The sequence below is a fragment of the Zonotrichia albicollis genome, chromosome 8, assembly GCF_047830755.1.
Source record: "Zonotrichia albicollis isolate bZonAlb1 chromosome 8, bZonAlb1.hap1, whole genome shotgun sequence".
Classification (NCBI taxonomy): domain Eukaryota; kingdom Metazoa; phylum Chordata; class Aves; order Passeriformes; family Passerellidae; genus Zonotrichia; species Zonotrichia albicollis.
Window position 1 is genome coordinate 26513910 of NC_133826.1, and position 23619 is coordinate 26537528.

Here is a 23619-nt window from a genome sequence, read left to right on the forward strand (position 1 = left end):
TTTTTATTTTTGGCTTCAGTTACCTGGCAGAGGAGTCTTTGGCCAAGGTTTAATCTTCTGGTTACTATGTAAATTACTTTTTTTTTTTTTTAAAGCTTCAAGTGTGTTGGTTTCAATGCATTTTCAAGATTAAGAAATACCACAACATGTTACTGCTACATTTAGAAATATTGTCTGTGATAGTACTGAAATACATTAAAAACTAGTTAAGGGAGGTAAATAAAATAGGATTGGCTGCTAGAGATGCAGATAACTTTCCTGAGTGGAGAGCTAACTAGTATTATAGGGAGCACTGCTTGAAGGTAGGAGGCACTGAAATCTCCAAGAGAAGTTAATGAGCAATCAAGCAAAGCCAATCTCTGTTGATAACAGATGTCCATTCCTACACTGCTTCAGCAGACAGAATTCTTCCTATAGATAGACACATATTTAATAATATACATAATATTAGACTTATGTATAGATTATAACATTATATTATGTATAACAATATGCATAATATTTTGAGGGGGATAGAATGTAAGAAAATAAAGATAGTGCAGAAGGCAATCTCACCCCTGAGGAGTTGCAGCTGCACTAATTATCAAAGATTAGGAGCAACCCTGCCCTTAACAGGCCACAGCTGTGTCTAATAAGGATGGGGGCTATAAAAGAGTGGGTTAGGTGAGGAAAAAGCTGGAGTTTGGTGGCTGTGCTGTGAAGAAGAGGGAGTCAGCACTGTGAGGAGCTGCCCATGAGCAATCAACAAGAAGGTATGTATGCAATAAAATAACAACAATATTTAATAAATAGACATGTATTTAAATGGTAGATGTAAGCATAGCAGGCACACAGGTGATCTGAGAGATCCTGTGTCACAGCTGCTAATGAATTACTCCAGCTCCTGTTTAGGGCAGCAGCTCCTGTACTCTGTTCTTTCCAGTACTTTCAGTTGCAGAGAACCTTTAAACTTTTTCCTCCATGAAATATGAAGTGGCACAGAGCTGCTGCTTTTGGCAGAGATAAGAGGGAGTTCCTTGAGAGCTCCAGCTGCTCTAAATTGGGCTGGCTGCAGCCCTGCCCCCTGGCCTGCCCTGCTGACCATTGCCACCTCCTCTGCTTTTGCACTGCCACTGTGGCTTGTGTGAGCAGCCAGAAGAGTCATCAGGGAGCTGACCTGGATGGAAATTAATGATGTATTTTCCTCTGGGGTAGCTGTGGCCTAGATTAGTTCAGTGTGTGATCAGATAAGTGCTGCTGCTGGCTTGGGGGAGTGTGTGGGATGTGCAGCCAAGGGGAGGGGCAGCACAAGCCACGGTCACTGCAGTTGCTATGTGCTCCTTACACAGCTGGGATGCAGTGTTGCAGAAGGGGATGGCTAATGGAGGCAGGGGTTAATTTTTCCTTTGACTCAAAGTGATGATCAGTATGTTTAATCCCCTTAATTTCCAATAGGATCATCATTTTTTGTAGGGTTAAATTGCCATCGTTTGGCCCCACAAAATTAGTTCTGAAGTATAAAACACAATTCTACAAGCTGTTGACTTTAATTTTTGTGAGTGGCTAAGCAGGCTAGAGCTGCACTGTGGTATTTGTAAGGTCCCTAGGACGAGATGAGAATTTGATTCTAATTTCTCAGAAGGCTGATTTATTATTTTATTATAGGCTTTTTTATTTTCTTATATGGTATTATATGAAGGCTTTATTGTTTTATAATATGATATGATATTAAAGAATGCTATATTAAAACAATACTAAAGAAGAAGAAAGGATACATCAGAAGGCTAAACAAGAATGATAATGACAGCTTGTGACTGACTCCTCAGAGTCTGACACAGCTGGCTGTGATTGGTTATTAAGTTAAAACAATTCACATGGAACCAATCAAAGATGCACCTGTTGGTAAATGATCTCCACGCCACATTCCCAAGCAATCAGATAATTATTGTTTTCATTTCTCTCTGAGGCTTCTCAGCTTCCCAGGGATAAAATCCTGGGCAAAGAAAAGTTTTCAGAAAATGTTATAGTAATACTGCACACTTTTCCATAATGGTAGTTTTATCCTTAGAAATTAAAAGATTACTTTCTTGTTACAGAAAATCTTTGAGATCTTGAAGAATTCCAGTAGTTCTATTGACAAAAAGTAACAACAGAACCCAGGCAGTATCTTTAGTGATTTCAGTCATCCCTTGGTGCTCTCTCTAAAAACCCCTTCAAATGTGGATTTTGGACAACTCCTGGATACAATTTTATTTTGCTTAGCTGGAATAAATCTCTTTCTTGGCTTTTTCCTTTCTCTTTGAGGTGATGTGTGGGAACCTCTGAGCAGCTTCACGTGTTCCCAGCACTCAGGCTGTAATTGCAGCCTGCTGCTAAGAGCTGCTCTTCTCCTCTCTCTGGGAGCAGCTGGAAAATCGGTAGTAAGCTTAACAAAGCATGAAGAACTATTGGCATACAAATTAACACTTAAATACTTAAGGGTCTGGGCTGTTGGTTTGAGGGGGTTTTTTTGCAAACTTCTGAAATACATGTTTATTCTCTCTAAAAACAACTCTGCAACATCATTGGCTATTCCTAGGTTATCCACTGGAAAATAGGTGTGAAAAATGCATTTGCTTTGCAGCTGCAGTGATGGTAATGCACTTTGATCTGTGTTTAAGGTGTGTTTAGTGTACTTAGAGTGCGATTTTTTTTTTTTTTTTTTTTATTTCATGAAGATAGAGACTCCTACCAGTCCTAAAGACCTGGTTTGCTGCTTCACCCTATGATGGTCAGTGCCAGTGATGATGTGGTTTATCTTAACCCACATGAGTGTAGTTCCTAAGCACTTATTTTGTATTTTTCTTCCTTTTCTTGCCCAGAAGCTTCCCAGCACTGTTTGTTTGTGTCCTGCAAGGTTCCTCCTATCATCCTGTCAATTATTGATGAGGTCTGCTCTTGGACCATTTGTTTGTTGTGAATAATTTCAAAGACAAATAAAAGACCCCTCTGCAAATTTAATGTACTGCCCTTTTGCAGTGTGTTATATTGTTTTCTTGGAACAGTGCACAGGGAGAAACAAGCCAAAGCTATTTTGTTTGAAGTTTTATGCATTATATATTTTTTTCTGTGAAGCTACAATATGTGACATATCTTGGATGACCAGGAATTACATGATTTGCATATGGGATACCAAATGCTTTTAAGTTAGTAATTTAGGTATTAGTATTCTGGTTGTGTTAAAGGACAAACAAGCAAAAGATGGATTATTTAATTACATGATGGGCCTGAGAGTTAGAGACAGTGCTGTGAGTTTTAACTCTTCATAGCCCAAACCAAAATGTGCCTCATGGAGGAAGGGATCATCCCTAGGTCAGCTGGGAAATATGCAAACTTGATTTCTCCTGGACACAGTGAAACGGCATTTTTGTGTGTGTTATCAGAGGAAAGGTGGAGGCTCCATCTGCTCTGTACTGAGTTTCAAGTCATTTTTCAGGTGAAATTGGGATTTCTTACTTTTCTCCCCACCACTTTGACACTTTGATTTGTGATGAGCACTTTAAGCACTAGATGAAGTAATATATATATGAAGTAATACAAGACAACTTAAAAATTCCAATAATTGTATTTGAGATATGATCAATCCCTGGAGTTTTAAACCTGGAATCTTACCTCCCCCATGTTTTTTTTCCCAGTTTCTTATTGCTTTAATATCCCATTTTTCAATATGTAGCTGACACTGCTGCTCAGATAGGGCTGAACTTTTAAGTAATTTTTCTAGCACTTGCTTTGAAACAGCAAATTTAGCTTCAAGAAAACTATAGAGATAATTTCAAAATGTGTCTTGAGACTGAACTTCTATGTTTTGTCTTTTTACCTATCACACAAAGCAAGGCTGAACTGAAAATAACAGGCTGTGAACTTTAATAATGTTAACTGCTGATTGAGCCACTGTGGCACTGCATTGGGAGGTTTAATGGGGTTAAAAAAAACTTAGATAAAATCATCTTCAATTATAAAACTAGAATTATCTGTTAAATTATTAGCTCCCTACCTTACACTGAGAAATACATAGTAATTTATTTATTGAAATTTCCATTATGAATAGAATATCCTAGTTTCGTGTTAGATTTGTAAGAAATTATGCATCAAGCCAAATACTTTTGGAATCTTTGCTGATAAAATATTTTTTGATTAAAAGGAAACTTGGGTAAATGGGCACTGTCACATAGGAGAGCAGAAGGCTGAGACACTCCAGGTGTTTCCTGGACACACATTTTTTGGTTTTCCTATAAATAGAAACCTGAATCATTGCAGAAAAAGCTGCAGGTACTTTATGGAAACCTTCTACTATTTTGTGTTTAGACTCAGATCTGGTTTTACCTAGTTTTGAGTAAGACATTTATATAATGGCACATTAATCTTTTCCCTCTGCTTAATCTCTCAGTGAAAAGCTGTTACCTACTTTCTGTAACAGTACATTTATTTTTCTTTCTTGGTCTTGGGAAGGTGAAACTGCTGTTGAGACTCAATTCTGCTAATGCCCTGATCAACATTTGTTCTGTCTGTTCGTACAAAAACCAGACTCATTATCTTAATAAAGTCATTAGATGAATCCTTAGACAAAATACACCTGCCTTTTGGGTCATTGTTATAAAACAATTTGGGGAAGTTTACAATGCCAAAATGCACATTAAAAATGTTCACCGTATTGATGCCCTGTAGTAATTAGCATATCCACAAAGAAACGTGCTCATTTTGTCTGATTTTTTTTTCCTAAGTATGGTCTGTTTGTGGGCCACTAGGTTGGTAGAAATGTCCTTGTGACTGTGCTCTGTGCTTGTATGGGCTGTGTGCCCTCAGGGAGTTTGCTGTGCTTTGGGAGCCTCTGTGCTCCTGAAGGGATCACACAGGAGGATTCAGATGAGAGGTGTGAGTGGAAGTGCATTGTGGCTTGGAGGTTTAGAATAAAATGAAATAAAGTGGTTTGATTGGAAGGGGCCTACGACAATCATCCAGTCCAGCTAACCACTTCAGGGCTGAATAAAGGTTAAGGCTTGTTTTCAAATGTGTTGTTCAAATGCTCTTTATAAAACACTGGATACACCCTGTGTAAGGCAGAGACATGATATGCCAATTCCAGTGGGCTCTGCAGCTTTATCATCCATGTCAGGGAAGGTATAGGTTGGATATTAGGAAGCAATTTTCCACTGAAAGACTAATAAAGTACTGGAATGCTCTTTCCAGGGAGATGGTAGAATCACAATCTCTGGATGTGTTTAAAGAAAGTCTGGACATGGCACTTGGTGCTATAGGCTAGTTGAGGTGTTTAGGGCATAGGTTGGACTTGATGATCTTAGCGGTCTCTTCCAGCCTCATTATTCTGTGCTTCTGTCATCATCCTGCTCCAAAGATCAGGTTTTATTACAGTGATGTAGTTAATTAGCTGTGTTGCAGTCCTTATTAAGACTTAATACAATTTTTATGGCTTTTGAAATTATTTTTTCCACTGTTTCTTACACGTGAACTAAAGTTTCAGCAGCTGCCAGCTGCACATACAGCCAGTGTTAAATATGAGACCTCTTGAGTGAGGAGAGATTTCTCCTTCCACTGAGCTGAGCTCCCTGGCAGGTTTTTCATCCTGCTCTGAAGTGAAGGCATTTCTAAGATGAGGTTTGGCCACAGTCTGTGATGGAAGAGTCCCAATTTCACAGATTTGGTACATGGGGTTGTTTGTATCTTAATTTAGATGCACATCATATTTGAAGGAAAGGGTGCCAGCTCTCCTGCTTGTTGGCAGTTGTTTATTATTATTGTTATTAACTTGCTTGCATATGTCAGCAATAACAATAACTTTTGTAAAGTAGTTTTCTCCTTTTTGCCATTAAGAACAGAATGTATTTGAGTATCATGTGATGTTCTTTGTCTTACTTAATCCTTTGGCCATGCTATGTGCTCCTTGAAAATGGTGATGTACACACTCTTACAAATCTATCCTAGAATAATCTGATTTGGAAGGGACCCACAAAAATCATCAACTCTGAGTCCTAATCCCAAGCTCTAGTTGGGACCTTACACTACAAGGGGTGTCATGCCACTGACTGAGCACAGTGTATGGCATTCAGTTTTAAATCAGTACTAAATAATAGAACACAATGGATTGCTTTTTATGTTCTCAATTGAACTCTTCATATTTAATGTTCTAAACCTCGTGTGGATCTCATTTTTGTAAGCCAAGTGACCCAAACCAACATAGTCTCTTAGTCTGTAAATGCATGGATACTGAAAGGCTTTTCTAGAAAGAACAGCCTCTGAAAATACAAAAAAAAATATAAACTGCATGTGACTCACAAATACTGCTCACCTGGAAATGTGATTGTTACACATAAATGATGGAAATGGATGTATGAATGAATGTGATGTTACGGAAGTGTGGATTCATAGATAGTAGAAAGCTATCTTTATTTTAATTTTCCCCGATATGCATTTGTGAACTTTTAAATGGTTCTTCCAATTATTATTTCCTTCACTTTGTGAGCTAACAGTTGCCCATGGTGGTAAAAGCGGCAAATACCCCATTCCCTGTGAGGAGCATTGTGGTTTGTTTTCATTTTATCATTACAACTTTCCTTCACTCTTCTTTGCCTGGAAGGGTTTATACTGAAATGAGTTAATTGCATTTTATGACGATGAAAGCAGTTGGTTTTATGTGTTTCATGGTTATTCCTTGTTTTTTATGGGATGGGAAATCATTGATTTTCCCTTTTGTATTGCTCATTGGCAGAAATGTCAGAGGTGCCAAGGAGACAGTGTTGGTTCACTTTGAATAAGCATATTTAAACAGATTCACTTTTGTCATTGAGAGAGTTTGCACAGAAATCAACAGAAATTTTGTTCATGTCTTATTTTGAAAATCAAGGGAATCAGTAAGAGATTATTGTGAAGTAACAGGATTATGTGTAAGTCTAGATAACTCCCCCATTATAGTCTAAATAATTGGAATAACTAAACATAATCATTAAATAAGAGATGCACACAGGGTTCTTTGATTTCTGACAAGCAGACAGAACTGTTCCAGTATCCCTAAAATCTAGTTTTTCTTATGCTCTGCCTGTATGAAGTGCTTGAGAAATGTTCAAATACACTAAAAAGCAGTATATAGAAGACTGGTAACATTTGAAATTTGAGTTTGGATTATTTCTGTGTACTGTGCTGTCCTTTCACTGTCTGGTCTCGGTGGTTGTGACCCATATGTGACCAGATAAATCCTGTCTGATGTCAGTGCTGTATTGATCTGAATCTGAGGAGCCAGTCGAAAGCAAATTCCAGTTTTCCAACAATAGGAATAAACTGGATCAATATAAAAAAGGCAAAAATAGTGTTTCTTGTGGTGATTCACACATTGCCCCCACAGGCCCCAATTACATGCAGAGGTCTCCATCATGGCCCTTCCTTTGTCCTGTGTGGTGCTGTTCTCTCTGCTGGGAAATGGGGCTTTGGGAAATTGGGGAAGCTGGATCCAGAAATCTCTGTAGCCTGAATGGGCTGGTTTGCCTTGGAGACACAGAATGAGCTGGTGGGCATGGCAGTTTGTAGCACCCTGAGAAACTTGAAGTATAACAAAGGCTAGTGAGGAGGTGAAGGTTCTGGAACATCTCTGCTGTGGGGAAAGCTGGGACTGTTCAGCCTGGAGCAGAAAAGGCTGGAGGGGATCTTACAAATGTGCATAAATACCTGGAGGGAGGTTGTAAAGAAGCTAGAGCCAGGCTCTCCTCAGTGGGCACACAGGAGCCTCATCAGAACATGTGGAAAAACTCCTTTACTGTGGGGTGAGCAAGGACAGGTTGTCCAGGGGGATTGTGGAGTCTTCACCTCCAAAGCTGCCTGGAAATGGTCCAGGACAACAAGCCCTGCCCTGCCAGGCAGGTTGGATCAGATGACCTCCAGAGGTCCTTTCCCAGACAAAAATTTGTGATGCTTGTCCTTGCAGTATTTTTCTTGATTAGTTCATCTAAAGTTGTATTAAAGACTTGTAAGAATAAGCTCTGATACAACTAATTGTAAACAGCATCTGCCTATACCGGCTTTTAGCTGTATGTAGTGCCTCTGTGCACTGCATTCCCTCTCCTTGAAACCAGGAGAAGACTTGAGGGAAGGGCTGAGTACTCTCCTCGTATCAGCATCTCTAAATTGCTTATGCCCATGCTTCATCCTGCAGCCAGCTGCAGGGATGCACTCACAGTACACGCTGCCTGCTGGTTGCTCAGCAGACACCTGAAGGGATGCAGGTTCAGCAGCTGTCCTCAGTGTCTCAGCCACTGTGAAGGATTCAGAAATTGTAGATGAATAGAAATTTTTAAGGTAAATTCACTTAGAAACCAGGAATAAAATAGAATGAAGTGTTATGGGCACTGATAGCTGGCCTTATCTAACTTTTCCTTTTAGTTTCTTCTTTCCTAAGATACCATTAACAGCGTTAATGGTATCTTTGTAATTGCTTCCACATTCTGACTGAGGCAGGCACAAAACCCACGTGCTTACATTTTTCTCCTTTTCCCTAACTGGCTGGCTGGCCTTCATCTTCTTCTGTGCACTGTTCCCTCAGTCTGGAGTAAAGATTTACAGATCTTGTTGAAAAGTGATTTTGATCTTTTATGCTCCCAAAGAGCCTGAGTCTTTGGTCTGGTGGGCTGATGTCAGTGTTCAGTGGTGCAAAGGGCTCTCAAGTCAACAAACCCACCAGCTTTTGGATTTCTTATAAAGAGAATTGAGAAGATTGCTCTATAATGGAATCCTAATAGTCCTGGAAGGTGAGTGGTTGTAAAAACTCTTTCCAAATAATGAAGTTCCTTTTGCAGCAAAGAAAAGGTGAAGGTGATGTTGTGGCAGCAAGTATTAAAGTAAGGTGTCCAGGATATCAAATGATTGCTGAATTACAGAGCTGTTGTCAGGGAGTGGGTCTGGGATGTACCTGAACTGGTATGTAAACATTCCAGCTTGCCCTGGGTCTTGCTGAAGTGTTTCTGCCTGGATTATTGGAAGAACTCCATTGTTTAAGAAGATGAGGGACAGGAGTTTCCTTTTTGAAGAAACAAGTCTGTGTACTGCAATGACAAAAAGCTTAATGAGCTTTTAAAAGACAATATATTGGCAATTCTTTATGTGCATGCTGCTGCAAGGCATTTCCTCCTTGTTAAAATCAGTGTCACTGAATTGGATAAACTTGCAGCACTTTCTCCTTTTATTAATGTTTTGCTAGCAGCAAGCAATACCAGATGCCAAAGGTCTGGGTGTGCTAGTAGGGTATAGCTGTAAATTTTATTGGAAATCTTCCTTAGACCCAGTTTGTGAAGGACAAGTCTGGAAAATGAGACTTGAACTGGTTACACTGATCACATTATCTTTTGATGGCAAAGTAGGCCTAATTTCAGAACTTGTAAAAATGTTACTAGGTAGATATCTGCTTGGTCAGTAATGCTATAGGAAACTTACCTTCCAAGACCCAGGGTTTTCTTCTTAAACGTTTGATTTTTTTAAAGAATTACAATATTTTTGGCGTTTTATGCTTCCTGTAATGAAAAATCATTGTAAGTTTTGGAACACTATCAATTGGAGTAGATAGGTAGGAGTCAAGGATTCAACTACACAACTTTTTCCATTTCCTGTGAAGTTTGACATGAATTTTCCACAACTATCTGATACTGTGGCAGTTACGGATTGCTTGTTAGAAACAGGCCTTAACCTTTCCACTTGCTTCTGGAGATTATTCTGAGTTAGAGCTGAAATACTCAAATGGCAAATTTCAGGTTCATTACAAGAACATTTTTTCTGATCTTTACAAATACATTTGTGGCTTTACCAGAGGAGACATAATCAGGAACCTAATCTAAAAATCAGCAAACCAGAAAGAACTTGGGCAAAATTACTTGCTACATGGATGAATCTGTTGGCTACCTTTTCATTGTTTGTCTGTTTGTAAAGTAAACAAAGTATTTATTGTCTATTTAAATGTAGACATATCAGAGGAAAAGGTGCAATGCTCATGAATAAACTGGATAATGTATTATTTACTTGTGCTCATTTATCCTCATGTCCTCCAGGGAGCCAACCTTGGGGAGTGCTAGTCATTAAAAACCAGATCAAACCTCAGACAAAATCCAGTGCTTAAACAATTGTCTTCAGCATTTAACAAAAGAATGCTTGATATCATACCTGCTAAAGATCACATAAACCAATAAATAAAGCCCCAATGTAGTAAAATAGAAATGGTAATACTGTGGAATCTACAAACAGATGTGGGGAAAAAACATATCCAAACACCATCAGGGGTACAGAGCACCCCAGCTCTTGTGGGAGATCAGGGAGCTTCCAAGCTCAGTCCTTGGGAGTAACTCTGAATTCATCTCATTCCATGCCTGTAGTAAAACATCAAGCCTGGTACATTCAGAAGTTGACCTCTTGCCCAGTAGCACAAATAGTGTTTTTCTTCTGTCAGCAACATTCAGAGAGGATATGGGAGAGTAAGGAGAATAAATTATGTATCAGTAGCACAGGAGAGAGTGTGTACAGAATGGCAGAAGGAGAAGGAAAACAAACCACAAAGATGGTAAAGGTCACGGATATCTTTTATTTTTCAGAACAACAGAGTTTATGGAGAATTGTTTTGTGTCTGATCTAATTTTGTTGGGATTTTTTTAGAGAAAAATGTCATCTCCTCTGTTGCTGATTGATGACTCAATTCTGCTAAGGGCTGAGCTGTTTTCTACTTCGGTGACTGTTACAGTATAGAATCCCAGAATGGTTTGCGTTGGAAGAGACCTTAAAGACCATCTCATTCCACCTCCCCTGCCATGGGCAGGGACACCTTCCACTAGAGCAGGTTGCTCCAACCTGGTCTTGGACACTTCAGGTGCAAACACAGCTTTTCTGGGGGACCTGTGCCAGGGCCTCCCCACCTTCACATTGAGGAATTTCTTACCAATCTTCCATTTCACTCTGCCCTGTGTTAGTGTGAAGCCATTCCCCCTTGTCCTTTTCAGTTCCTGATGTAGAGTCCCTCTCCAGCTTCCTTGTAGCCCCTTCAGAGACTGGGGCTGGGAGGTCTTCACACAACCTTCCCTTCTACAGGCTGAACAGCCTCACCTTTCTCAGCTTGTCTCCATAGGACAGAAGCTTTAGTCCTCTTATCAACTTCATGGCATCCTCTGGACTTGTTCCAACAGTTCCTTCTCCTTAAGACTGTCATCACAACACATCACTTTCTTTTTTAAAGCTGCCTACAGAGTAGTATTGACATAAGAATTAGTATTATTCTCAGACTTTCTTTTCCTTCCACAGTCTTTAAGAACCATGGAATTATCATTCTTTGTCACCCAGGTCTACTTTGTCCAGCATCTTGTAGTTAAAAACTAGCAGCAGCAGCAGCTTCTGAGAGGGTTAAAAACTTTATGCTGGACAGGTGGTCAATATGTCCTCATCATCCTGCTCCCAAGTAGTTTTAAGATTGATTTAAGTGTTAAGAGAAACTCTGCCAGTATGAGAGGACGTTGGGCCGGGGCAGGTTTAATTTAGATATTAGGAGATTTTTTTCTTTGAAAGGATAACTAGGCATTGGAGCAGACTTCCTCGGCAGTGATGGAGTCACCATCCTTGAAAGCATTGAAGAAATGTGTGGATGTGGCACTTGAGGATGTGATTTAGTGGTGAACACAGCCATACTGGGTTGTCAGTTGGACTCAATGATCCATCTTAAAGGTCTCTTCCAACCTTAATGATCCTCTGGATTCTGTGAAGTACTGTGACAGCCTTCCAAAGTGAGCATCATTTCCCAGTTCCTTGGCAGTCATGTGGGTGATGCAACAGTTCCTAACAAGCTCCTGACTAGTGCAGTCCCACTGGTAATATGTGTAAAAGCAGCAGAGTCCCATCCCACCAGCTTCTTAACACCTAGAGAACAATCTATTTAGAAATTATAGGTAAATTTGCATACCAGGCCTAAAAAGAGACACGTTGTAGATTGTATCTGAGGATCCTGGGAATTCTCAAAATGTGGCCACTGCCTGCTCAAGCACAGCTTGAGAAGAATGGGACATAATTTGATAAAAGATGTTTACTTTCTTTGGGCAGAGCTATATTAGTAATCCAAAATGATGAGAGAAGAGATACTTTGATACTAAATTTAGGTCCAGGTGTGACCTGCCAGGGCTGCTCAGATACAAACTATTGATCTGGCCCTATGGCCAGGAATCCTTCTGTTCCTTCTGCTTCTGGAAAGCAGTTTTGTCCAAAGAGCAATAGATACAGCTGATAGTGAGCCAGAATTGGTAAAGTTCAGCTGACCAGGGTATTTACTGAATTAGCCTAAATATGTTGACTTTCAGCATATTGATATGTAACTGTTAAAAAAAATACTGTAAAGAATAATCCTCTGGTTTTTTTCTCAGTTTCAGTTTCTCTGTTAATTAGTACTCTCTGAGTGTTAGATGCTCTCAGTTGAATAAAAGCGAATGCTGATTGAAAGAAAATCTATTTATAGACAGGAGTTGAATTACAAGATATATGTTACAGAAACACTAAAGAAGAAGTGAGCATAAGCCAGACATCTTTTATTCAATGTCTTTAAAAGGAAGAGCTATTGATTTTTTTTTCTTTTTTTTTTGAATACTGATTAGTAGGGAACCTGGGATTTTCCTGGATCATATGTTCTACCTGGATGGTTGTAATATGTGTGGAAAATGAGGAGAGGGATTGATGATGTGTATAAGACGTGTTGGTACCATGTGCTGTCAGATTTCACTGAAAGCAGGAATTTGGTAGGACATCAGTAATAAAGGAACAGAGCTACGTGCTGGTTTTGCAGAGCATTTCAAACCCATTGATTGACCTCATCACTTTTGTGGATTCTGTATTTTTTGCCTGTTTTAGAGGGCTTCACGTTATTATTCATATTCCCACATGCATGTGTGGGGAACTGCACAGAACCATAGGGAACTTTCAGGAACAAAATAAAACATACATCAAAAATCTGTTCCTTCAGCAAACACTTGGCTATTGAACCAATGTCATAATGGCAGTAACATGCAGCTGGCAAGTACGGGTTTAAATTTTTGGCTTTTCAGGATTAGGAGGCAGTTTATTGAGGGTACCTCCAACTCCAGATATCAGCAGATGTGTTTCACATCCTGGATAAACAAGTAGTGAATGTCTCTCTTGGCCTAGGAATTTTTACTTTCCATACAACACGTGGAAAAGTTTCAGTATCTGATCCTTATGAAGCATGGCCCACCAGATTTTCTGGGCATGGTTAAATGTTGAAAGCCTATTTTGATTTTTTCCCCTTTTCTTACTTTCTTTGATATTCTGGATGTAGCTTTTTTTAGCCAGAGAGGGGATGAAGTACAGGCAGGACAGTGTGCTGCAAAATCAGCTCTTTCAGCCTCACCAGAGATGCAAACCTTTAAAATGGGCCAAGCAGATCAACTTGAGCTGAGTCTCCAGCACAGAGAATCCCAGACTGGTTTGTGTTGAAAGAAACCTTAATTTTCATCTCCTTCCAACCCCTGCCATGGGTAGTGATACCTTCCACTAGAAAATGTAAATCATATTTCCATGTGTAAACACATGTGGTAAAACCCAGCTTGAATGAGTTAAAGGTCAGAGATAAGCCTTTGGAAGTGAAGTACAGCATGAAAATTGCCTACTCATGTAGATAATGGTGTCTTCTAGATCCCACTGAGCTCTTTTGTTTTGGGTTGTTTTCTTCCTGGGATCTCTGCCTGGTTGTGCACAGAAGGAATAGTGCATATTTAATGAGCTGCTTTCTTTTTCTTTCCCCTTGCTGTTTTTGCTTTGTGTAACCCTATGCCTCACTAGACACCATTCAGATCAGGATTTGAGGCTGGAGTTACTATTCTTCCATTTAGCATTTCTGCAGGACTCATCACTACAGTATTTCAGTGCTTCAGATGTTAATTGATTTTCATAACACCCCACTGAGATGGGGAATTATTATTAACCAGGGAAATGGAGCACAAGGAGATTGAGGTCAGAAGTGCTGCCCAGTTTGAATGCCAGCTTTGAGACACCTGTTATCTGGTTTATTATTTATTCAGTAGTCACATTAAACTCTTCAATTCCTTTAATTGCAGCTGCAATTCTGCATCTCTCATACTGAGTCAGAAGTTGGAACACAGGCAGTACAGTAAGGAAAACTCAGCTGAGCACTTTTGGCATTCTTTTCGTTAGGGATGTGCCTGTTTTCATGACAGTAACTTTGGGCAAAAGTGGGACAAGTATTAAGTCTCAAGAGATTTTTTTCTTCCTTAATAATTTCTTCTGCTGATACAATGCTTATTCTTCAGCTTTTGGAACAAAATAAACAAGGCTCTACCTCCAGGAGTCTCTTCTGCTCCCTAATTGTAATTCATCACCAGAGTGGCTCCACTTGTGACAACAAATGAGTATAGAGGTTCTTTATGGAGTGTGAGATGTTCCTCATTAAAAAATTCCTGAAATGAATGCATAAAGATTCTTTATTTTATGATTGCTTATGTACTCCTAATTTTCTTTTAAAATTTATTCAACATAAACAGTTTTCTGTTCTCTCTGTTTCATTTCTGTGTTGATCTGCCTTCTGGCATCATTGGCCCATATTCAGCAGCTTCTTGATAGCTGGGAATGGCAGGAGTGTCAAGGACTCAGCATTGCTCCTCTGCAGAAATTCAGCTGTTCCAGAAGAGACAACTTGAGGCAGAGCTTGTTCAGCAGCATGGCAGCTGTCATAGCACTGGCATATGGAGATAATTCTTTTCCTCAGAAGAATATTTTCTCTGAGTTGACAGAAATTTTAGAAGTAAGATCATTAGAACCCTGAATGCCTTGATAGCCATCTCACCTTAGTTTTTTCCTGGTAAGCTAACTAATCATGGCTTTCAGAAAAGTCATGATTAGTTAGTGGTCTGAAAACCTAAATGAGGGTGTCTGTAAACTCATGTGCTTTGGTACTTGAGAGCAGTGCTGTCTACAAACTCTCCTGGAAAAAGATAGAAACTTAACTGAAGTATATTTTTATATACTTTAAGTAGTAGTTCTAAACTATCTTCTCCCTAGATTAATTACTTGGTTTTCTTCCTTTATGAGTTTATCATATTTCAAAGATAGGTTGTCTTTTGAGGAGGAGTTAATTCTCCAGTCTTTGCATGTAAATCTTATTTTGGGCCCATTTAATTATTTTCCTCTAGATTTTTTAGACACAGCTTTCATTAGTAGGGCTGAATTAAGACTGCTTCAGGTTTCTTTTAACTCTGTAGAAGTTCATGTGCCTTTGGGCCTTTACACAAATATTTTTGGCCCTAACTTGGCCGGGCATTCTCCTTGTCAACTTCTGTGTGCTCAGTTACACTTTGTCTTCCCCAGTCAAGACAGGTACTGGGCAGTCAAGTACAATGTCTCAGCTTGACTGGAAAACCTTGTGTGTGCTGGATGTGGTGATTTTCCTGAAACTTCCCCTGGATCTTTTCAAGTCAATGCTGAAAAATGTCTGTTAGAGATTTCTGTAATAGATTCTGTAACTTTCCTGGTAGATCTTTAATGCTGCTTCAGGCGTTTTCTCATAATTTAACTGCATGGTCAGATGGATTTGGGAGGCAGACTGCAGTTCTCCAGCCTCTCTGGTATTTGGAAGCCATGTAAATGAAAATAATCATTAAAGAAGTCTGATTAGAGAACTGCTTTTTATAATTTTTTTGTTATTACTCTGTGTTTGTTGGCTTGTGATTTAGACAGTGGGGTTAATTTTGAAATAAGCTTTTTTTTTTAATGGAGAATCCTGGTTAACAAGACACAATCTGAGAGCTTAGAAGCTTTTCTGTAACAGAAATACTCTGTTTTCAAGATCAAAGTTATTTGTAAGGGATTTATATTCCAGGTTACAGGAGAAGGTTTTGTTGGTTTTTCCTTTAGGATTTCAAAGGTAATGGAGAAAAGCACCATTTGATATTTGCCAACCTGAAAGTACAGCACACTGGAACCTGAAGATAATTAACTGTTGTAGCTCCAGCTCTGACATTTTGATACAACTTCCTCATCCACACAGTGATGTTCTTTAGGTCTGTCTGCAGTGATTCCCATCTTTTTGTGATACAAACTTTTTCTAGAAATCTTTTATGAGTTTTTAATTAACACTTTTGGTAGATTCATACATACAGCATTTCAAATTAGTAGCTTTAAGCTTGCAAGACAGAGACAGCCTAATTTTTTGGGTTTTTGGGTTGTGTTTTTGGTTTGGTTTTTTTTGGTGTAGTTTTTGTGTGTGTGTGTTTGGGGTTTTTTTTTTATTTGTTTACTGCCAGGACAACACGATTAGTATATGATCTGTGGTAAGAACTCACCAACAATTAATTTTGATAATGATGATATTATATAATATAATTATATATAATGATGATATAAAAATGATAATTTCCTCAGAGTTCTAAATCTGAACCTTTAAGCCTGCAGGACAGAAAACATGCCATATTGCTCTTGTTCAACTGTCAAGCTATAACTGCATAGGAGACTAAAAAGGATTTTCGTTTTCTTCTCAAAGCATTTTTGGAGAAGTCAGTAAAGCAGTTATCTAATGTATCCATATTGAGTACGTGTTGAATTTTCTATTATATTACATTTAATTATACTGTTAATGGGTTCATGTGTCAGGATTTTTCTCTTTTTTTTTACAGGATTCTGCTCAGGAGAGTGTCATCAAACGAGATATCCATCGTACATATCCAGCACATGATTATTTTAAGGATACAGAAGGAGATGGGCAGGAATCTCTGTACAAAATCTGTAAGGTACAGTCAGTACTCTCAATTTTCAAGTTCCGTATTTTGTGTAACTTTTTTTGCCTTGCTAACCCTGTTCTGGTCCAAGTTGTTAATCAGTAGGATTTCAAAGCTTTGTTTAGATTGCATGTGGAGACTGTGGTGTTTCTGCATTCCCTTTTGCAGCCTTGCATTTGGTACCTCTTAAGGTGCAGGTGAGAGGAGGCTCAGGCTGGCTTTGCTGAGGTGAGAGGGAGGAACCTGTTCAGAGGGAGTGGTGTAGGAGCTCCTCTTCTGCTCTGAGGTGGAGAGATTTGCAGAGGAGGAGAAACAGACCCTCAGAGCAAGCTCTGCTGTGAGGTTAAACCAGAGTGTCTGTAGATAATTACCCGGAGAACAAGTTTTTGACCATTCCCAAGCAGTGTGTGAGCAGAGCTTTTCACTCACAGCTGCCAGATCACCTCCAATGAAAACACTCTTTAATTTTTCCAATGTGCACATGGGAAAGTTGAGGTACTAAATCAATAGATTTGTGATCTTGTAGAGACAGACTTCTTTTGTTAAAGAGAGATCCAGAAGGTAAAATATTACAGCCATGCAGCCAAGCAGAGACTTTTCTGGCTGGCAGTTGTAGATGTTGCTGTGGTTTTGGCAGTCAGCTTTTGTTTCACTTTTTTTTTTTCCTAAAATTCATGAAATTAATGTAGAATATTCTGTAGAATATTATATAATGCAGAATTCATTCTGTTTATATAGAATGAATGATTGCCTTAGGCAAAGCTATTTCCCTTTCCCTTCCTTTTCCTTGTGGCTGTTTCCACCTCCTGCTGATTACTAGAAATGATGGAGTTGTCAAGCAGAAAAAAGTGCTCAGCCGTTGGGGTATAATGACACATTTTCCTTTTCCCCAGATAAATTCTCTGGTGATACAAACTCCTATTCAAATAATAATTTGGATTAATATTAAATATAGCTGCTTAGCTACTGGGATTCAGTATTGTGAGCAATTCACTGTTTAAAAGAAATACAAAATTGGGGAATAAAGAGAACTTTCAAGCAATGCTATTGATTTCTTCCTAATCTTGGAGGGCTCTAGAGGGCTACAGGAAACAGTTCCTGTGCCAGTCTGTGAAAAGAATAACAATGCAGGTAAATTATGGGCTTGTCACTTTGATACCAGTTAAGTGAACAATGATGGAATAATTCAATTTTTCAAGAATTACATGTGATAAGTATGTTATAATGAAGGCCTGTGAGTTTACTGAAAATAGATCATGACAAGCCAACACAAAAAGCCAGAAGTACAGGTTCCACTGGTGAAGGTGTTTTGACTGGAATTCTGTAGCTCCTGTGGCCTGCCAAGCTCAGAATGTATAAATGCTGGACAAGTTAAGCATGAACAAGATACACATTAAGGAGTTGAAGTCTGGCCAGCAGGTTCCTAAACAAGCACTGAATAAATGGATTTCAGTCAAAGCATTAGGAATATCCCTTCTTCATTCCATGTACTCTGGTGAGTCACCTCTAAGAAATCACAAAGTCCTTTCTCATGAAAATATCTTGGTGACAGAGAGAAAAGGGGATGGTAAATAATGAAATGTAAAGGATGTGGAGATGGATGAACCTTATGTAGGAACAGTTTGACTTGAGCAACTCAGTGTTTTGCAGCTGCCTTTAGTTACAGTGTCCAAAATTAAAGACATCTATTCTACGTTGCAAAGAATCTGTAAGGTTCTGTGAGGATGATGAAAGAATTTGGGAACATTCTTTGTAAAGGAAAATTCTTGTTCATTAAGGTATCTCAGTTTATTTTAACAAAGAACAAATAAAGGAGTGAATCTGTCAGAACTGGAAGCAGCTTAGAGGAATTATCTGTCCAGCAGGCAGCTTCAGAGGGGCACAGACCTTCCTGGGTTGTTTCCTTTCTGTAGGAAATGTGAATAATTCTGCATGTTTTCTAAATCTGGGGACTTTCCTTGCTCTCAAATCCTCTCCTGCTCCTGCAGAGGAAGTTTCTGTAGCTGTTATTGCATCAAGGTGCCCCCAACATAGGGAGTAATGTGCTCTGACTCCATGATTCAGAAGGCTGACCAATGCTTAATTAAAACTATACTATATTACATTAATACTGTATTATAACTATAGTAAAGACATATTATATTATACTATATAAAAGATGCTAAATAAAAAACCATTACTGTCACAGTCAGGACACAGCTTTGACCCAATTGGCCAAGGAAACAAAACAATCTATAGCAGAATCCAATTAACAAATCACTTTGGGTAAACAATCTCACATGTGACACATGTGCCGAACAACAGGAGTAGTGAACAGAGATAAGAATTGATTTCTTTTCTTCTCTGAGCTTCTCACTGCCTTCCCTGGAAAAATCCTGAGAGAGAGAATTATGTCTGTCTGTTCAGAGAATGTGAATGCCACAGTTAGTTCTCTTTTCTTGAAGGATCTTGAAACTCAGAAGTGCTTCGTCCTTGCCAAAGAGAAAGTCAGGCAAAAACTCCAGGAGGCCTGTGTGGATGAGCAAGGTGCTCCTGGACAAACTCAAAGACAAAAGGAGGCCTACAGAGGGTACAAACAAGGGCACATAGTCTGGTAGGAATACAGAGAAATTGTCCAAGCAGACAGGGATCTGGTTTAGCAAAGTAAAGCCGTGATGGAATTAAATCTATGGATGAGAAGGATGACAAGAAAATATTCCATGGGTACATCTGTGGTAAAACTAAGATTAGAGACAGTGTGGGAAAAAATGTTCCTTCCTGTCCAGAAGGAAAGGGCAAACCTGCTTAACCCAGGACATGGACTAGGCTGAGGTACTTGATGACTTTTTTGCCTCTGTTTTCACTGGCAAGTGCTCCAACATCACTGCTGAGACCACAGAAGGCAAAGGCAGGGACAGAGAGAATGGAAAAGTGCCCAGTGCAGGAGATGATCAGGTTTGAGATGATGCAAGGAGCCTGAAAGGCCATGGAACCTGATGAGGTGTGTCTGTGGCTCTGAGAGAAGTGGCAGATGGAGTTGTTAAGCCACTGTCCATTGTATTTTAGTCATGGGCATTCAGTGAAGTTCCCACTGAATGAAGATGAGGAAATCTAACTCCCATTTTTAAAAAGGCACGAAGAGAAGGCTCCAAAGAGGCCTTAAAGCCTCTCCCAGTGCCTAAAGGGGCTCCAAAAGAGCTGAAGAGGAACTTTGGAAAAGGAGCTGGAGTAACAGGACAAGGGGGAAATGGCTTCCCACTGCCAGAGGGCAGGGTTAGATGGGATATTGGGAAGGAATTCTTTTCCTGGCAGAGGTGTCCCAGAGAAGCTGTGGCTTCCTTGCAGCTCTGGAAGTGTCCAGGGCCAGGCTGGACAGGGCTTGGAGCAAGCTAGGCTAGTGGAAGGTGTCCCTGCCCATGGCAGGGGGTGAAATTGGATGAGCTTTAGGGTCCTTTCCGACCCAAACCATTCCGGGATTCTGTGATCAGAGACCTCTCTGTGTGCCCATCAAGTTGAGGGCTGCTCTTCCTGTGAAGCATTTTGTGTTTACCTGGAGTTTAATGACCTCTGTCACCCAGCCACTTGTTCTTGATAGAACATGTTCTGCATAGCAGCTTTGCAGTCACTTTCTAATTCCCTGCTCCAAACAGCTTTGTCTCATCAGCAGTCTTTGTGCTATTTTTATGTGGTTTTATTTTTGCTGTTTTTATGTATTTTTATTTTTACTGTGCTATGTTTATGTGTTCTTTAAGATTTGTGAATATTTGCAGCACATCTTTCTGCAGGGTTCTGTGAGTGACCTCACCTTCACTCTCTGGATTAGAACTGACTTTATTCCTACCTTTGGCGCTCTCTCCTTTAATCAATTATTTGAGGGAGTAAGGGGATGTTCTATAGCAGCTCAGTTCCCCAAAAAGCCTTTGGGATCTTGGTGAGGGGTTTATGAAAATCCTGGTAATCTTAGTGCCTCCCTCATTCCTTCATGTGCTTGTAGGTTCAAAGAAGGATTTGGGAAGCATTGCTTTCTGGTAGAACAGCCACATCCAGTCTTCAGCATGGAATTATTCATAAATTTACTGATTACACTGAAGGGTTTATACCTACTAGCCAGTATTGAGAGCAGACACAACTACTGGGGAGAATTCCAGGCAGAGATTTCCAGCATTTCCACTTGTTCTTCATCCTCTCATAGTTTCCTTAAATGACTGTGGGTGTGACCGATACCTGTTTGGGTCTGACTGAACCTTGAATTTATGATTAATAAACTGTTTTCTCCAGTATGTGGGTTTTCCAGAAATAATGTTAAAGCCTAATTAATTTGCTTAGAAAATTGTCATTCTATTGGGAATAAAAAGTAATTATCTGTGTTGAAAGTAATAATGTGGCGGCTTTGTATTGTTAGAATAACTTTTACCAGAAGTGCTGAGTACTTATCCCTTGATTCTACTGTGAAAGCAAGAAGTTTGAAGAATGGGATTTTTGAATATGGTTAGGAAGGGTCTGTCCTCAAGTGAGAGGGCAGAAAGCTGAAGAGCATTTTCTTCATTCTTCACTGAAATGAGAGATGATCTGAGCTGTCAGATAAAAAGGAAAATCATTAAAAGCTCACTGCTTCACTTTAACAGGTCTGCCAGTTTTTGTTCCAACTCTTTATCTCCTCTTCAGAACAGTAGGAAACCAGGAAAGATGGAAACTTTTTCTGTTGCAGAACATTAATGTGACAAAGTACCTAAAAATAAACTTCAGGACTGACAGTGGTGATAAGGAATGAAAAGAGTTTCAGATTCTAAGACTGGAGATTTCACTTGAGGACACCACTTAAGCTGGATTTTCACAGAGCAAATTTTGGGCAATCTTTGTGAAAACTGCTGCTTCTTGCCTGCTTTCTGTTTAAATACTCTGCAAATTCTAGCTGTGTTTGAAGAGCTTACCTCAGTGTTACAATGCATAACTGAGTAATGCTCAGTGCCTGCTTCCAAGCTCTGTCCATGCTCACAGCCTGAGGCTCCAGGGAATCTGGGCACCTGGCAGAATTAATCCTCTCAGCTCTCTGCAGTGTGTGCAGTGCAGAATTTAACATGAGATGTGTTTTCCCTAATTTTCTGATTAAAGTAACTCCTATTTAACAAACAACCACTGTGACTCTAATGGGGAACAGGGAGCATGGTGCAGGAAAATCAGTCAGGTGATCTGGGACTGGGCAGGCTGGGAAAACACACACAATGGTTTTCAGAAAATGGCAGAATTACTTCTCAGAGGCTCAGAGTTGGTGGTAGTGTTTCTCAGTAACCTGAGGCCTTGCAGAAGGATGTGAATCGTTTGTATCAGGATCTGTTTTGTAACTAAATACTTATCCCTTCGTAGTTTTTTCCCCCTTCTGGTCTTGCCTGAAGGTTTTAGGTGCAGGATCAGTGTGGAGGCTGGTTTGCTCTGAGACCAAACACTGTGTTTTAGTTGCAGGGTGTGTTTTCTGGTACCCACATTAAAGAATAACAAACTGCATTCTAGCAATGCTAACACTGAGTGGACTCCATTATGGGGCATTTTAGTTTTTGTTACTGTATATTGAAATATGGAAATCCCTTTGAGCTGTTCTTCTGTAACCAGCAGCTTCTATGCCCATGATAAGCTGGGTTATGCTTCAGCAGAGCTGCTGCTTAGTGCTGAAAGTCTAATTTTCATAGGCTTTTTTTACATTGTCATTTCTATTTTATTTCAGCATGTCTTTTCAGGTAGTCACCTCACTGTGCGTGTATTCTTCCACATTTTTCAATCTTTAGTAGCTCCTTAGATTTACAAATGGGCAGTTTCAGTCTTTGTCCAGGTGTAATTATTTGTCAGAGAGCAGATCCTTTTTCTTCCTGCAGAAATCTATTTGCCAATTAGAGAATAAACACAATCAGTGAAGAATTTTTTTCACCTTTTTTGTAGTTGTTTATTTTCTTTGCTCCTGGGTTGAAGGAGCAGTCCTGCTAAATATTGTCTTGTTTCATTCAAAGGATTTTTAGTGTTACCTTGTTTTCTTCTGTTTATATTACAATAAGGATCCTTCTCTGCATTTGTGTTCAGCAGCCCCATTCTTGCACACAATGAAAGATGCATGAAATTATGTAGAATTTTCTGCTGAGCCTGTACCAGTGGAAAGGTCAGCTCTGGAATCCTGAAAAATGCTGGGAGTGCTCTTCTGTTTGGGGCCTGCCTGGTTGAGGGTGAAGATTTCTACATCCTCTCAGCTCTCCCAGCTCTGGCAGAGGCACATTGTGTAACAGCTTCTTCCTGATATTCCACAAATGAGTAACTAATGTATAAAAATAGAGTTTTAATGCAGAAATTCCTTGTGTAATGTGATACATACTCAATGCTGCACCCATAGGAATATTATTACTTTCAGACTGTTAGTCTTATTATAAATTCAGGTAGGGAGTTTTAAATTCTGCTGTTACTAATTTTATTTAGCAACTGAGCATGTAATAAAATACTTTTAATTTTATTTTAATGTTTTCACAACAAGGTAATAAAAATGTAATAAAATATAAATAATTTTAGTTAATAATAATAATTGAAATAATTATAAAAATAATAAAATACCGTGTTGGGTGAAAAGTCTGCATCAAAGTATGGCTGTTTTCCTGAGACACTCTGAGTTTCAGACACCGTGGAAGTCTTTTAAGTCTCCTAAAGCAGATTTCAGCACAGAGCTATGTCTGTGTTAAACACTGAGTAGCTTCCCTTGGTCATTTCATAGAGATCATAGAGAGGCATGACCTCTCCTCTTCCTCATTTAAATCTGCTGGCACTCACAGACAGAATTACAGAAATCCAAGCTGAGGTTTTAAATTCAGCTATCTTTCCCTTCATCTTT

At 39.4% G+C, this 23619-nt stretch overlaps 1 protein-coding gene across 4 annotated transcripts in view; it reads left to right on the forward strand.

Annotated features, from left to right (window-relative positions):
• RABGAP1L (RAB GTPase activating protein 1 like) overlaps nucleotides 1-23619 on the forward strand; it is a 229200-nt gene that overhangs the window by 106477 nt on the left and 99104 nt on the right. For all 4 annotated transcript variants that reach the window (XM_074546321.1, XM_074546319.1, XM_074546320.1 and 1 more), the window contains one exon: nucleotides 16677-16790. In XM_074546321.1, coding sequence (XP_074402422.1) covers nucleotides 16677-16790 — 114 coding nt within the window. The remainder of the gene's footprint in view (nucleotides 1-16676; nucleotides 16791-23619) is intronic.